This window comes from Eufriesea mexicana, unplaced genomic scaffold, assembly GCF_001483705.2.
Source record: "Eufriesea mexicana isolate 0111107269 unplaced genomic scaffold, ASM148370v2 scaffold58, whole genome shotgun sequence".
In the NCBI taxonomy this organism is placed as follows: domain Eukaryota; kingdom Metazoa; phylum Arthropoda; class Insecta; order Hymenoptera; family Apidae; genus Eufriesea; species Eufriesea mexicana.
The window spans coordinates 16,906-33,926 of NW_016908222.1; the positions used below are offsets into that span (position 1 = coordinate 16,906).

A 17,021-nucleotide genomic window follows, 5' to 3' on the forward strand; every position below is an offset into this window, starting at 1 on the left:
GTGGTTCATGACGTGGTCTATAACGTGGTCCAAGACGTGGTTCGTGACGTGGTCAAGGATTAATAATATTCGAGCGAGCCGACAGAAGGAAATTAAAAATTTATGCTGGACCTTTGACAGCATCTTGCAAGAAACAGGAAATCTCCTTATGCCACTTTGCCAAAAAGTTGTCAAAAATGAGTCGAAATATGTGAAAATGAGACAAGTGTTATGTTTCGTTCTCTTCTTTTTAGGATACTGAGTCAAGCAGTGAATAGGTTAAGCGAAATCGGCTCGAGGTGTGATTAGTGACATTTCACGAGGACGAGATACTCGTCGCGACGTTGGATTTTTAAGGAAACTGTAGCCACTCGGGCGAGCGGGCTCGTGGCGGGTTTTACGAACGCTGCCAAACCACTTTGTTCTTCCTCGTTTCTATTAGCCGTTTTCACGGCGTTAGGGCCCCGTTTAGCGAGCATCAACCACCGTGTCCGGGTATATATTTAACGATCGGCTCCGAAACGGTGCGCACATCCGTTTAACGACCCACGAAATTACGAAACGCCGCTCGTTAAAGGCTGAAAAGCGAGGTTCGATCGCCGGACGCGTATCGAATACGCGTACTTTACGATCGGCGACGTTCCGTTTTATTCGCCTTCGAATTTGACGTTTACGTCTGCTGCGCAGTAAAAACGCGCCGATTCCGCCTTCGTTCCCGGTTATTTTCACGCGTCGCGAAAACTGGCCCCAAAATACGATTCTTGGATCCTCTGTGATCGGTCAAACCGTGAACCGGATTTAAAATTTCATTATTCTCGGCTTTAGAGCCAAGTGTTAGCCAAGATAATCGAGACGTGGTCCAAGACATGGTCCATGAAGTGGTCTATAACGTGGTTCAGGACGTGATTCATGACGTCGTCATGGATTAATAATAATCGAGAGAGTTGCCAGACGTGTAATAGCAGACGACGGTGAAATCGTAGATCGCTTTCATAATTTAATTAATTTCATTTTTTTAGTCAAGTGTCTGATAATCGAGACGTGGTCCATGGTGTGGTTCAAGACGTAGTCCAAAACGTGGTCTAAGACATAGTTCATGACGTGGTTCACGACGTAATCTAAGACGTGGTCTATGACATGGTTTAAGACGTGCTTTAAGACGTGGACTAAGACGTGGTCCAAGGCGTGATCCATGACGTGGTTTAAGACGTGGTCCAAGGCGTGATCCATGACGTGGTCTAAGATGTGGTCCATGACGTGGTCTAAGACGGGATCCACGACGTGGTCCACAATGTGGTCTAGGACATGGTCCATGACATGATTTACGACTTAGATCAAGAAGTGGTCCAAGACGTGATTGAGGACGTAGTCCATGACGTGGTCCACGATGTGATCTAGGACATGGTCCGTCACATGGTTTAAAACGTAGACCAAGAAGTGGTCCATAACATGGTCTAAGACGTGGTTCAAAACATGGTCTAAGACATAGTTCAAAACATGGTCTAAGACATGGTCCATGACGTGATCCAAGACGAGGTTCATGACGTAGTCCATGACGTGGTCCACGATGTGGTCTAGGACATGGTCCATGACATGATTTAAGACTTAGACCAAGAAGTGGTCCATAACATGGTCTAAGACGTGGTTCAAAACATGGTCTAAGACATGGCCCATGACGTGATCCAAGACGAGGTTCATGACGTAGTCCATGACGTGGTCCACGATGTGGTCTAGGACATGGTCCATGACATGATTTAAGACTTAGACCAAGAAGTGGTCCATAACATGGTCTAAGACGTGGTTCAAAACATGGTTTAAGACGTGGTCCAAGACGTGATTGATGACGTAGTCCATGACGTGGTCCACGATGTGATCTAGGACATGGTCCATGACATGGTTTAAAACGTAGTCCAAGAAGTGGTCCATAACATGGTCTAAGACGTGGTTCAAAACATGGTCTAAGACGTAGTTCAAAACATGGTCTAAGACATGGTCCAAGACGAGGTTCATGACGTAGTCCATGACATGGTTTAAGACGTAGACCAAGAAGTGGTCCATAACATGGTCTAAGACGTGGTTCAAAACATGGTCTTAGACGTGGTGCAAGACGTGGTTCATGACGTGGTCTATAACGTGGTCCAAGACGTGGTTCGTGACGTGGTCAAGGATTAATAATATTCGAGCGAGCCGACAGACGTGTAAGCGCGGACGTCGGGACAACGTCGTCATGGATTAATAATAATCGAGAGAGTTGCCAGACGTGTAATAGCAGACGACGGTGAAATCGTAGATCGCTTTCATAATTTAATTAATTTCATTTTTCTAGTCAAGTGTCTGATAATCGAGACGTGGTCCAAGACGTGATCCATAATGTGTTCCAAAACGTGGTCCATGGTGTGGTTCAAGACGTAGTCCAAAACGTGGTCTAAGACATAGTTCATGACGTGGTTCACGACGTAATCTAAGACGTGGTCTATGACATGGTTTAAGACGTGCTTTAAGACGTGGACTAAGACGTGGTCCAAGGCGTGATCCATGACGTGGTTTAAGACGTGGTCCAAGGCGTGATCCATGACGTGGTCTAAGATGTGGTCCATGACGTGGTCTAAGACGGGATCCACGACGTGGTCCACAATGTGGTCTAGGACATGGTCCATGACATGATTTACGACTTAGATCAAGAAGTGGTCCAAGACGTGATTGAGGACGTAGTCCATGACGTGGTCCACGATGTGATCTAGGACATGGTCCGTCACATGGTTTAAAACGTAGACCAAGAAGTGGTCCATAACATGGTCTAAGACGTGGTTCAAAACATGGTCTAAGACATAGTTCAAAACATGGTCTAAGACATGGTCCATGACGTGATCCAAGACGAGGTTCATGACGTAGTCCATGACGTGGTCCACGATGTGGTCTAGGACATGGTCCATGACATGATTTAAGACTTAGACCAAGAAGTGGTCCATAACATGGTCTAAGACGTGGTTCAAAACATGGTCTAAGACATGGCCCATGACGTGATCCAAGACGAGGTTCATGACGTAGTCCATGACGTGGTCCACGATGTGGTCTAGGACATGGTCCATGACATGATTTAAGACTTAGACCAAGAAGTGGTCCATAACATGGTCTAAGACGTGGTTCAAAACATGGTTTAAGACGTGGTCCAAGACGTGATTGATGACGTAGTCCATGACGTGGTCCACGATGTGATCTAGGACATGGTCCATGACATGGTTTAAAACGTAGTCCAAGAAGTGGTCCATAACATGGTCTAAGACGTGGTTCAAAACATGGTCTAAGACGTAGTTCAAAACATGGTCTAAGACATGGTCCAAGACGAGGTTCATGACGTAGTCCATGACATGGTTTAAGACGTAGACCAAGAAGTGGTCCATAACATGGTCTAAGACGTGGTTCAAAACATGGTCTTAGACGTGGTGCAAGACGTGGTTCATGACGTGGTCTATAACGTGGTCCAAGACGTGGTTCGTGACGTGGTCAAGGATTAATAATATTCGAGCGAGCCGACAGACGTGTAAGCGCGGACGTCGGGACAGAATGAAGCGGAGGGAGGTAGAATCGGCAGGCACGATCCGTGCCGTGTTTGAATTTCATTCTAACGCGTGTTGGCCACGTCGGAGAAGAAGAAGCAGAAGAAGAAGAATAAGAATAAGAAGAAGAGGGTGGCGGGGTAAAACGAGGGAGAATAAATCGGTGGCGGTGGAGAGTGGCAGAGGCAACGATGCGATCGGTGGACTGCAAATACTCGGCTATTTTATACCACAGATGCATTAGGCCGTGGCATAAGTACAGCATAAATGCACGTGCGTTGCGCTCGCGGCTGATTGGTTTACCACCTGCGGCTACTTGACTCTTTGCGCCTCGAATGGCCTTTAAAGTTTCCCTCTCGCCTCTCCGCCGATCTCGTTCACTTTATTCCTCTCCGTCCGACCCTCTCGAGGAAGTCGATCGACAGTCGGCGATATCGAGATATCGAATCGATTAATTTCAGGGTCAGACGCGAGAGCGTTCATCGATTTCCCCGGGACTCCTTGGCGCCGCTCTTCGCGCCGCTCTTCGCGCGGCTCCGCGTTGGCTCGAGCGGAAAGCAACGCGGAAGGGTGAACCCGACCGTGAGAACCTTCCCGATTCTCTCCTCTCCCGATTCCTCTCCCGTGTCGCGCGAGTCCATTCGATTGATCCAGAATTATCGACGGTTTCTCGATCGGATCGTTGCGTTCGAGAAAGCGTGACAACCGCTGTCAAATTTACCGCGAACTCCGAGAAAATTTCCCATATAACGCTTTGGAATCGGCGAGATCGATATCGAAGATGAAAAATATACCCTCTTTCCCGATTACACCTATTAAAAGAGATAGTTTACTCTTATTTATTTTATTTATATAATATAATATAAGTTAACTATTTAAGTTAACTAATACAATATTATACGCGTTGAACGATTTAACAGCGACGTGTCATCTCCGGCTTCTTCGAACTCGCTGCCATAATGGCCGCCGTCTTCTTCCCTGCCGCTGTTTCCTGGCGGCGGATTTGAATAATCCATCACCCCTCTCGAGTCTCGTCTCTCCACTTTCCGTCTTCATCGAGATCGATCGACGAGTCCTCTGGGATCATCGATCTCGATACACTCCCGTAGGTGGATTTCTCGAATATTCAGACTCAAAGACCCCATTAAAATTGGATTTTCATTCGGTGTCGGTGTGCTCGAAATCGCGGCGAAGACCACAAAGACAGGCGAGACCTGTGGGGCAGAGAAAGGGGACTTGGCTAAGCGAAACGACGACGTATCGATCGATCGTAACTCGAAAGCGAAGCTGGCTGGCGCACTTTTCAGGTTTCACTTGGCGAGCTGGCGAGTTATTCCGTAAACGCGTGGCAAATACGCGAACGGGCACCGAAAGAGGAAGAAAACTCGGAGAGAGCCGCGGAGATCGGTTCGCGATAAATACGGAAAAGCGTTCGCCTGGAAAAACATGGCGAAACGAGACAGACGTTGTCCCTCCTCTCGCGGTCTTTTTTCCAACGAAAATTCGCTTCTCACCTGGTTAACCCTTGGAGCGCTATGGACGCATATATGCGTCCGGCGAAAGTCATCAGCAGCGACGATGGACGCATATATGCGTTGTTCAATATTTTCGGTCTTCCATGTAATAGTATTACATGCAACTTTATGTGAGACAAATATATGTGTTTCTTAGCATCGACGCTAGAAAAAGAGAAATGATGGAACAAATAATAAACGCGAGGACGGGTTTATTCTTTTGTAAATCTGTTCTGAGTATCATTAGTAACGTATATATAGTATACGTATAACAATATTCACCCTTTGCACTCGAGACGTGAGCTTCAGCCACCATTTCATAAAATTTGGAAGATCGATATTAATTAATATATCAAATTTAAAATAATATAACAGTGCATGTGGTATCGAAAATAAATAATTCTGCGTGTTAGTTATTATACGATTTCTTATTTACTGTTCGAAAAATATCATCAGCCTTATGTAACTTTATGTGAGACAAATATATGTGTTTCTTAGCATCGACAGTAGAAAAAGAGAAATGATGGAACAAATAATAAACGCGAGGACGGGTGTATTCTTTTGTAAATCTGTTCTGAGTATCATTAGTAACGTATATATAGTATACGTATAACAATATTCACCCTTTGCACTCGAGACGTGAGCTTCAGCCACCATTTCATAAAATTTGGAAGATCGATATTAATTAATATATCAAATTTAAAATAATATAACAGTGCATGTGGTATCGAAAATAAATAATTCTGCGTGTTAGTTATTATACGATTTTTTATTTACTGTTCGAAAAATATCATCAGCCTTATAGCTGAAAATTTTTCAACTCGTATCCTTCTTTAGCCAAAAATCGTCGAGCGCAAAGGGTTAACAATATAAACAAATTTATTATACACAAATAAACTATTAATTTTTGTTTAGCTTTCCTTCCTTATTTTTATGTTAAGTTATATCGTAAATTTTATTGATTCTAATAGATAATCGATGCTTGAAAATAACGTTCTTTTATTATTTAACCTGCTGCAAAAGAATTACAATAATAACTTGTTAGTTGCGCCTTGAACAGTTAACCCTTAGCACTCGACGATTTTTTGGCTGAAGATGAGTAGAAATTCAAAGATTCTCTACTAAAAAACTGACGATACTTTTTTGAGCAGTCAATAAAGAATTGTATAATAATAGAATTTTAGAATTATTTGATTTCGATACCTCGCACACTGTTACATTACGTTAAATTTGATATATTAATTAATATCGATCTTCCAAATTTTATGAAATGGCGACTGAGGGTCACCTCGCGAGTGCAAAGGGTTAATCAACAGGGCTCGCACTAGCGAAAAATATTCCGTTCACAGTCCCTCTGAAGCGCTTCGGCAGAAAGTCGTCCGCACTCTGAGGGTTAACTCGCGAGGCGGAGAGACGCGCGCGTGTCCCCTCGGTGCCCGTTGCTCGCCCCGTGCCCCATTGTATGCGTCGCGGCGAGTATCGAACTGGTTCCGACATAAATTTTTCATGCAGTCACCGATGCTCGTACCACGTACGCGGTAAATTCCTCATAACTGGCGGGGCACCGCGATTTCGTGGGTAGCTCGCGGCCTGTTTCAAGCGCGGTCCCCTTTTCCTCCGCTTTTTGCCGAGTTTTTGTTCGCGAAGGGAAGAGGAGAACGAGATCCTCGATTTCCAATTCCACGCGCGGGTATTTATCTGTTGCGCGGAATGCAGTCGCGGAACACACAGCGAGATGTTATCGGCGAGCAACGTCGCGGCGCTCCGCTCGCGGTTTTCATCTTCCGCGCGATAAGGGTGCTTCCACGTAGCAGCTAGTTCCTCGTTTTCGCGTCACCCGGCGTGACCGCGCGTGATCGACGTCCCCCGAGGTCGCGGGCAAGACCCCCTCGGAGGATAGATACCCTCGCGGAGCGTCGGGGCATCTGCAATTTAAATATTCCCCCGCGTCTTCGTACCACCTTCTCTCTCCTCGTTCGCTCGCCACCGCACGCGGATCGCCGAGATTCGTGGACGATTTACGTTTATTCGTCACACGGCGCAACGCCGTGAAATCACGATCCAAGCTCCCTCCCCGTCCCCGATTTATGGGCGTATTCAAATGAGGGTGAGTTTTATAATGCGTGAGCGCACGTGCAACGCGCGCTCGAGTTACCTGCCCGAGCAGCTTAGGTATTAGAATTCGCCTCTCGACTCGGCTCGCTCGCTCGCGTTTATTCCATTCGCGTTTATTAACCCCTTGCACTCGAGTGGCGCCCTTCAGTCACCATTTAATAAAATTTCCAAGATCGATGTTAATTAAATATGTGAAATTTCGGATAATCTAACGGTGTGCGGGGTATCGAAATCAAATAACTCTACCTGTTAACCCTTTGACTACGGCAGACTTTGAAACGCACAGGTCGTAATATAAGGTTAGGAATTCATTTACAATGTCCGCCGAGAACGGAAAAATTTTGGGTAGAGATGCGCCCTCCGTGTCAGAGAAGCAAACTGTGTTGAGCACTTATATGCGCCCTCTGTGTCACAAAAGCAAAATTTCTGAGCGCGTATGTGCGCCCACAGTAGCCAAGGGGTTAATTATCATACGACTTTTTATTCACTGCTCAGAAAAATATCGCCAGCTTTGTAACAGAAAATTTTTCAACTCCTATTCTTCTGTACCCAAAATATCGTAGAGTGCAAAGGGTTAACCCTTCGATACTACGGGTGACTGTAATCACCGACCACGAGACGTCACCTACGCACCTCGGGTGACTGTAGTCACTGTAAGGGGAGGAGGGAGAGGGTTGGGTTAAATAAGTCTATTACTCGATGGCTGATACAATATTCACACGCAGCTCTCGTCTCTCACGTGAAACTCCATCCTCTGCTCCTCGAGCTGCCCTTTTAACACGTTCGTCGCGTGTCACCCATATCTGGGCGACGGGTATGCCTCCGCGAGGGCCCCGTCTTTTTGTTCGAGTTAAATAAGATATTCAGTTGGATTTTTTAAAGGAATTTAATGGAATAAGCACTGAAATATAAATATAGGATATAGAACGTAAAATTATTAAAAATATTTCATACTCTCGTCGTTCAATTTAACAAGGTTAGGCAGAAGGAGAGAAATCTCTGATATTCTCTCTGTTTATAAAGTGTTCAATGGTCTTATAAATTGTTCTGATATATTAGAAAAATTCGCAATCAATGTTCTAACTTTCCATTTAAGACGATACAATTTTCTTCGTATGCAAGAACATAAAACTGCTTTCTTCGTATGCAAAAACATAAAATTCTCAGGTGTTAATAGAATGATTATTAATGTTAACAACACTTATGCTATCCTAGATCTATTCAACCGATCAATAAAACAGTTACTACATCGCACCTCTCTGTAAAAATTTGTTTTTCCTTATACTTATACACATCTCGTTTATGTGTATATTTGTATATTTTTATTTTTATTTGTTGCTATTAATTTTATACCTCACTGTAATAATTTTCTTGTAATTTTTCTAATGGCATAATCCCGTATAAATAAATAAATAAATGAATATACACATTATACTATACATTTTATTAATTTATATTTAGGATAAAATATTACATTATACCATATCGCATGGTATTCCTTGAAACAGTTAAACACATTTGAGGTAATTTTGAACAATTGGAACAATAGAACATCGTAGTCTGTCAATATATTTATGAATGGTAAAACTTTTCCTAGTTTGCTGCTCTGTTCTATCATTACGTTATTTGCGAAAGCAAGTTTGCTGATAGTATTTCAAAACGATTACACACTGCTGTGTGCAATTAGAAAATTGTAAATAGGATCCGTTGACCAATATCCAACGAGCAGTGTTTATACTAGACCTAGTCGAATTTGGGCCCCGCGAGAAACTCAACCAAATCGCACTGTTAGGAACGTGTTAAAAGCATTCTATTATATACTGTTCCGAATTTGAGATTGACTGCTCCAGGAAACGACAGGTCCTTTTAAACCCAAAAAACCGACCACTTGCCTGCATAATATCGAAAATCCTCGAAGCCCAAAGGTCGGTATAGGCCTGCAGCCTCTAGCAGATTTATCACCATCGTTCCATGACCGTAGTTAACCCCTTGACTACGGCAGACTTTGATACGTAGTGGCCATACCATACGGCAAGAAATGAGTTACGATGTGCGCCATTTTTGTGAAAACAAGCGCCCTCCGTGTCAGAAAGCCAAACTACGCCGAGCGCCTATAGACGCCCTCTGTGTCACAAACGTAAAATTTCTAAGCGCCTATAAGCGACCTGTGTGTCACAAACGCAAAATTTCTAAGCACCTATAGGCGCCCAAGTAGCCAAGGGGTTAATTTACAACAGATTTACCTGTTCGCCAGCTCGAGGCTGGCTTCGATTTTCGTCGCTAACCTGGCGATCTGCATACTTCCTAGTCCTAGGTAACGGCTCACGATGCGTTTCCCATTGGACGTGGATGTTGGGTCGTGGGGTGTGCACGATCCTCTTGGAAACAAGAGGAACAACAGGAGATCCCGTTGTTGCTGGCGGGTGGAGTCGAAGGTCGATTTTAATGGGGAGCCGCGGCAGTAGTGCACGTAAGAGTGATATACTGCCAGGAGGAATTGCTTTTAATTGCTGTTGGGTGTCCGTGACCGTAGAGAGGCCACTTCTCCTCGGCTTCTTATTCTACAGAGTTCCTCGCTGTCTTCTCCCGTCTGCGTTCTTTTCACGGAGAGCGACGATCGGATCCGTCGAGGAGGCTATCGCCTGCCGCTCGCGACGCGTCGTGATTCGACGGTGGGCGGGGCTAGATTTTTCCGTGAGAGCGGCCCGAGCGGAAACCGAGGCGATATCGTTTGCAGCGCTTGCAACGTCCATTGTGGCTACCACGGACTACCGTGGACTACCAGCGTGCTTCCTTTTACGAAATCCATTTGCAGCGGGGCCCGCGTTTATATGGAAATCGAACGCGCGTATCGGCCACTCGCGTTCCAGCGCTGTCCTTCCGGATACGGTTCGATCCAGTCGTCAAAGTCGAAAGGGGAATAATCCGATTGGCCGAGCTACCGGCACGGCTTCCCGTTGTTTAATAACGCGGCGATAACCTCGCGTAAGCCGCGTATTATCGGAGATCAAGCCTCGAGATTAGACCTCCGTCTCTGCGATCCCTTCGAAGCGTTACCGAGCGAGTCGCAATCGGAATCGCTGGAAAACGAAGCGTCGGGCTGACGAGCTTCCTCGAGAAGATGGGATCTAGAAGAGAGTGGACTGGATCGAGAGCCGGCTATGGCTACTCGCGAAACGAGGCAATGGATGGATCATCCTAGATGACTGTGCAAATTCGCCGATCGGCTGGGAACGGCGCGAGGAGAGAAAATCGAGCGAGTAAATGCGCTGTTCCGCTGCCAGGCGAGGCTATAACCTCTTATGGTATTTTCTCGACGGATAAAAGGGAGAGGAAAACGCGTGGGGCGAACAGGGAACGCGTATGCACTCTCCGAGGGGTTCATCCGCGTATTTTTATAGTCGTCGTGCTTTGAAACGCGACCATCGAGAGTTTCCCGCGAATGGGATCGTGATCTCGTAGATCCAAAGTGTCCCACTCGTTCGAATTTTACGGAAGGTTCTGGATTTTTCACGTAGAAGACTCGAGTTTCATACCTCGATGAGAATTTCTTGAAAGATCGTAGACGGAGGGATCGAGCAGTCGATCGTAGAGGGAACTCGCAAGCTCGTCATCGATCGCGGGAGAAGGGAAAAGCTCGCATGGTCGGGAAAACTTGCAGATCGCGGCGTCTCTGGCCGTGGCTAACGAGCCTTTGTCGAGGAAATGCTCGTAAACGCGAGAGGATTGCACAGCGAGGGGGAAGGATCGTGAAAAGGATCGTAAAAGGGAGCGGAAAATGTCCAGGAAACTTTCCTTTCTTCGAGGAAAAAAGCTGCCAGGTGCCTCCAGGCTACTGGGAATTATCGAACCTGTAAATCTTCCAAAGGGCAATCTTTTTCTAACGCGTATACTATCACTGTCACCGATTGGTCAATACGGTTTTATGACTCTTACTCGTGCAATGAAGCATTTCTATAATTTTTTCAATTTTTGGTACTCGAATCGCGTCAAAATCCAATCAGAAATCGATTTTATCGAACATGTAAATAATCGAAATAGCAATCTTTTTCCACTGCATTTACTATCACTATCAACGATTGATCAATACGGTTCTATGACTCTTCCTTGCACGTTAAAGCATTTCTATTTTTCCAATTTTTCCGATTTCTGGTAGTCGAATCCCATTCGGGATAAAAGGGAAATCGATCCTATCGAACATATCAATCATCAACAGATCAGTGTTTCTCTATCGCGTTTACTATCATTGTCACTGATTGGTCAATTACAGTTCTATGAGTTTTCCTTGCAAGCATTGAAGCATTTCTATCATTTTTCCAATTTTTCCGATTTCTGGTAGTCGAATCCCATTCGGGATAAAAGGGAAATCGATCCTATCGAACATATCAATCATCAACAGATCAGTGTTTCTCTATCGCGTTTACTATCACTGTCACTGATTGGTCATTTACAGTTCTATGAGTTTTCCTTGCAAGCATTGAAGCATTTCTATCATTTTTCCAATTTTTGGTACTCGAATCGCGTCAAAATCCAATCAGAAATCGATTTTATCGAACATGTAAATAATCGAAATAGCAATCTTTTTCCACTGCATTTACTATCACTATCAACGATTGATCAATACGGTTCTATGACTCTTCCTTGCACGATAAAGCATTTCTATTTTTCCAATTTTTCTAATTTTTGGTACTCGAAATGAGTCCAATCAGAAATCATCGACAGATCAATCTTTCGCTACCGCGTTTACTATCACTGTGGCATATTTGCGACAACCGATTCTCCAACTGCTACGATGTAAGTCGAAGCATCGATTCAAAGCACGCCGCGAATTCCTACAATTTTCGCAACCTTTGTCACTCGAGTACGACTGCAAACGGAATTGATCGGCCGATAAGAGAAATAAACACGCTTGTATCGTGGCACTTTGGCGCCGCCATCATCGACGCGAAAATAGCTACGCGGCGATTCGCGGAATCGTGCTGGCCACGAAGGTAGCAGCGATCGTGTCGACCTCTAGCGTGGAGTTAACCGCGAACGAGGGTCGCCTCGGGCAATGCGAAACAGATGACTACTAATGAGACGCACTTGGGTCGCACGTGTTGGAAAGAAAAACGCACAGACTTCCTGTCCTTTGACAGCAGCGCGTCTATAACTCTAAACGAAGGGAAGAAGACACCGAGGGTGGAGATGGACGGGTAGTAGCCAAAGAAGGGTCAGCTCGCAGGGGTCTTGCGGCCGGTAAGTTACGATAATGGCACCGGCGAGTTATGTGAGGATGACGGAAAAGAAGGGTCGGGGTGGCGAGGAAGAAACCGGCCTCGGCAAATAGACGGGATCGTCCGAGAGCTCGCAGACATGGCGACGGATGGCGAAGAAAGGCTGACGCTGGAAACGGGAGAAAAATCTCGATGGTCGCGGCGTCACGAATGCATAGCTCACGATGACTATCGTCCGATGCAATTATCGATGCTCTGTGCGGACTAATGAACGAAAACGAATGGCAAGCATAGCTTTTAACGCCAGCGTTCGCTTTGACCCGCTTCCGTCCACGGGGTCCCCTCGCGGTATAAATTACGCGTGCATCTCGGGTAGCTGCGCGCGCGCTATCTCTCGGGCGAGATCTCGGTCCCCGCGCTCGCTACGAACGGGGCTAAAATTAATTTTCGGTAGCCCGGGTTGCGGTGAAAAGAGGGGAAAAGGGGGAAGCGAGGGGATCGCGTGGAAATAATGGCGAGAACGCGGCGGAAATGGGTTAGGCCGGATTCCGGTGCCGGTGACGGAGAATGGCGGCGAAAGCGGGGCGGTGGGCCGGTCGAGAGGTAGAAAGGGAGAAGAAATAAGGGACAGGCGCGGCAGGAGGCCTGCTGCGACTTTGGAGAACTCATTTGCGAGAATCGTAAAACGATTACTGCCTGTTTGCTTCGCTCGGCGGCTCAAGTCAAACAAGAAATTGCATAAAATCGCAGTCGGCTGTCGGAGGGACAAGTAAAAAGGAGGAGAGGGAGAAAAAGAAGAGGAAAAGAGCCTAGAAAAAGAGGGAAGCTGGAGAGAGAGGGAGAGGAGAAGAAAGACGAGAGTGAGAAAAAAGAGGAAGGGGTGGCAGAGGAGATTTTAGTGCTATGTCCGAGTAAACGTCGGGAACATGGACTCCATAGAGAGGTTGGAAACAATGACGAAGGCGTGGAGGATGTGTTCGTCGTAAAAGGAAGATAGCGCGAAGAATGGCGAAAATGGTCGCTAGTAAGGCGAGATAAAGAGACTAGAGTAGATGGCGCTCGCGAGTGGAATGCGAAAGATCGAAAGGAGGTCGCGAAAAGGCTGCTTTGCTACCCCTGTCGGACAGAGACGACGAAACGGGTGTATGCGGCGCGATCTTCGCGAAAACGAGAAACGAACGCGTAATTCGGTCCGTGTCGAACGGCTATCGATCCTACGGACTTGGTCCTCGCGCTAAAACTGGATCGAGATCGAGTCCCTCGGAGAGACAATAGAGCGGACGGTTCTCGATGGAGCGTAACGAGATGAAACGCGACGGCGTAGCACAGGCGGAAAGTAAAAGTCGCCGCTGGCTGCGCACCGAGCCGATCCTGGATACGATAGCGAAAGATACCGCGGAGAGCATTGATCCGAAAATGGCAGCTAATTGTCGCGCTTTCTCGCGTCATCTACGTAGCCGCCAACCGAAAGGTTTCACCGTCCGATCGCTTCCACGCGCCCTCCTATTCCATTCCCTCTTATTTATCTCTGGATCTCGCGATAAGTTCTTCTTATAAATATCCGTTTCGTCTCGTACGCGTCTAACCCTTTCGCTATCAGCGTCGCATATACGTGACGACCTGATTTTCCTATCTGAGCCCACAAATATGTGACAGGTGTTCATTATCAGTTTATGATAATTGTTTGCACCAAATCGTGTCGCGCACAGACGGGTTATGTTATGAAACAATAAAATAGATACAGGATGTTATTGGTCTGGCGACAATTACTTTTTTAACACGTTGACTGCCATGGGGGTCACCGGTGACCGGCACTCAACTTGGCGGTGGCGCCACGGGGGCAACCGGTGACCGGCGACGCAACCATTGCTAAAAATACATAATTAGAGTAAATATCGATACTGATAAATTTTTAAATAGTACCATTGTTACTATAATGGTTCGAAGAAAGTAATGCCATGCAGAACATGCAAAAATAATTCTATTTACACAAAGAAAAGGTGAACCAAAACAGTCGGCACAATATGTCGCCACTTTTTAATGCAATTCTTTGCTCTCGTTATTCCTAGCTGATTTGAATTATTTTCATAGCACACTTTGCAAAGTCGCCTTACATTTCGCACACTTCCAGGTTTCTTTTTAAATTCGCGACGACGTTTTTTCTGTACGTAATTGCACGATGAAATGCAATCTTCGTGATCAGAACGTTTCGCTAAATACATCGCTAACTTCATCCCAAAATCGGGAATTGAAGTATTTTTTCGAGTTGCTTTTTAAACAATTGATAATGGCGAAAATGGTCTACAGCGCCGCCGGGGTCACCGGTGACCCCCACCACGAAAAATACATTAAACCCGATTATACAACTCACCTTATCTGTTGTAAATAATATTTCAACGTAATATGCATCGCATAATAAAAAATTCATGTTGGCGCCGTGGGCAAACCTCGTAAAATGCGCGTGGCAGTCAACGTGTTAAAAGAGATCTGGTCATCACGAATTTATGCTACGTGTTCTTTATCAATATTTTTTAATTGGTTGCACCAAGTGGCGCCGCAAGTATATTAGCTGAGTTATATGTAGAGTTTTTATTTTGCTTTTCCTTTCCAATTTTATTCATTTCCTTTTAATCAAATGTGTCACATATACGTGACGACGGGGCTACCAAAGGAATTATCTATCTATAGCCCAGTGTCACTTATGTGTGTCGGCTTGCAAAATTGCTAATTTCACTTAGTTGGAACGTTATAGATACGTCCCACAAAAATAAATGACAATTGGTATCATATTTAAATAATAAGACGTCTGGGCTGTGGTGGCGGTTTTTCTCCTGAGGCTCTGGTAGCGAAAGGGTTAATTCCATAGACTAGGTGTTCCATCGATCAGAGGATAGAGTCGTGTCATTGCTAGCTTCGTCGTTATCTGTGACGCCATTCGTTGTCGTTAAAACGATTTATTTCGAATTTATGATGGAATCGTGCGACGATTGGTATCGTCGAAGCTTTATTTCATGAACCAGCAGAAGATCGAGTCGTTCCTTCGATTTTCCTTCGATGAGGCTAATCTTTCTTTCGTTCCTCGCGATCGGAAATAGGCTTGTCTCACGAACTCGCTGCGATTTCTCTTGGACGAGTAGAATATTCCTATACTGAATATTAACGAGTGTGTGACCCCTCTGTTGGGAATTTCGTGAAGGAAATAGCCAAATGATTAACGTGCAGGGAAGTAACTGTATTCAGTTATACAGCAATTGTATTTACGAAGGTTTACCCCTTTGCACTCGACGATTTTTTGGCCAAAGAAGGATAGGAGTTGAAAGATTTTCTGCTATAAAGCTGACAATATTTTTCTGAGCAGGAATAAGAAATCGTTTAATAATTAACACGTAGAATTATTTGATTTCGATACCTCGTACATCGTTACATTATCTGAAATTTGAGATATTTATGAATATCGAGCTTCGAAATTTTATCAAATGGCGACTGAAGGGCGCCTCTCGAGTGCAAAGGGTTAATATACGTGAAATTTATACACTTTATGCAATATACAAATGAAATACTAGAGTCTTTTTTAATGACACTGTGGGTCACGATATATAAGATATCCGTACTGTTCCTGATTCGAGTGCGAAGAGCTCCGATGGACAGCAGGCCATTTTAAACCCCCAAAACCGATTCCTTGAAGTCCAAAGATCGGTATTGGCCTGCAACCTATAACAGGTCTGTCGTCATCGTTGCATGGGCGTAGCTGACTTCCAACACCCTCCACAGGGGTTTGTTTAAGGCTTTGCGGTTCCTGTGATGCTGCGCAGTTGGTATCCTGATGGCCATCTTGCTATGATAGGTAGCAGGTAGAAGGACGCAAGGAAAGGATACGTTTTCGTCCTGGGCCAGCTAGTGGACTCGTCAGTAAGGCTTCTAGCAGGCCCTTCCTTAGACAGGGGATACTTAGATAGCATAGGAACGTGTATTTATCGGGGTCGAGAATTCACCGAGGATTTACGAGAAACCTCGATCCTCCCTGTTCCATCTAGTGGTGAGGGTCCATGAACGTTAGTCGCTATAATTGTCATAAGTGTTAGTCGAGGATATTATATTTAGGTAAAAAGGAAAAATCGATCATCGCAATAGTGCTTGCAATTCTTTGCAAATGGTAGTAGTACTTGTCTCAATTTTTGGTTCAATTCTTGTGACCGGTGACTATAATAATCCGTCGTGTGTAGACGGCGTCTCGTGGCTATAGTCATTCATAATAGCGAAAGGGTAAAATAAATATATATTCTTCCACCGATTCCGTGGACACGTTCTTTTCTAATATAACCCTTCAATAATTGTTGAATAATAAGTACAACGATGAGTATGTCCTAATGTGTGGCCTGAGCTGTAACCTGTCATCATCCTGACAGGGATTGCGTCAAAGAGCATAATCGGCACCGTCATTACTCTATTCTTTCCTTTTTCATCGTCATTAGGAACGCGACAGTTCGGTTCCTTGCCAGGCGTCGCCGCCATTTTATGTGCTTCGTACATAAAATATTGTAGGATACCAAAGAAATCGCGAATCGGCTATTGCCAACAAAAACAAATTGTAAACCGATCGATATCTTCTAGAAGCAAATCGAAAAGTTATTCTATATAAC

At 45.1% G+C, this 17,021-nt stretch overlaps 1 protein-coding gene across 1 annotated transcript; it reads right to left on the reverse strand.

Annotated features, from left to right (window-relative positions):
* Positions 1-2,301: 2,301 nt before the first annotated feature.
* Positions 2,302-4,552, reverse strand: LOC108554093 (keratinocyte proline-rich protein-like). Its single transcript, XM_017909240.1, has 3 exons — positions 4,438-4,552; positions 4,258-4,348; positions 2,302-3,448 (listed from the first exon to the last, which is right to left on the reverse strand). The coding sequence occupies exons 1-3, from the start codon at positions 4,550-4,552 to the stop codon at positions 2,302-2,304; spliced, it is 1,353 nt and encodes a 450-aa protein (XP_017764729.1).
* Between the last annotated feature and the right edge of the window lie 12,469 nt (positions 4,553-17,021).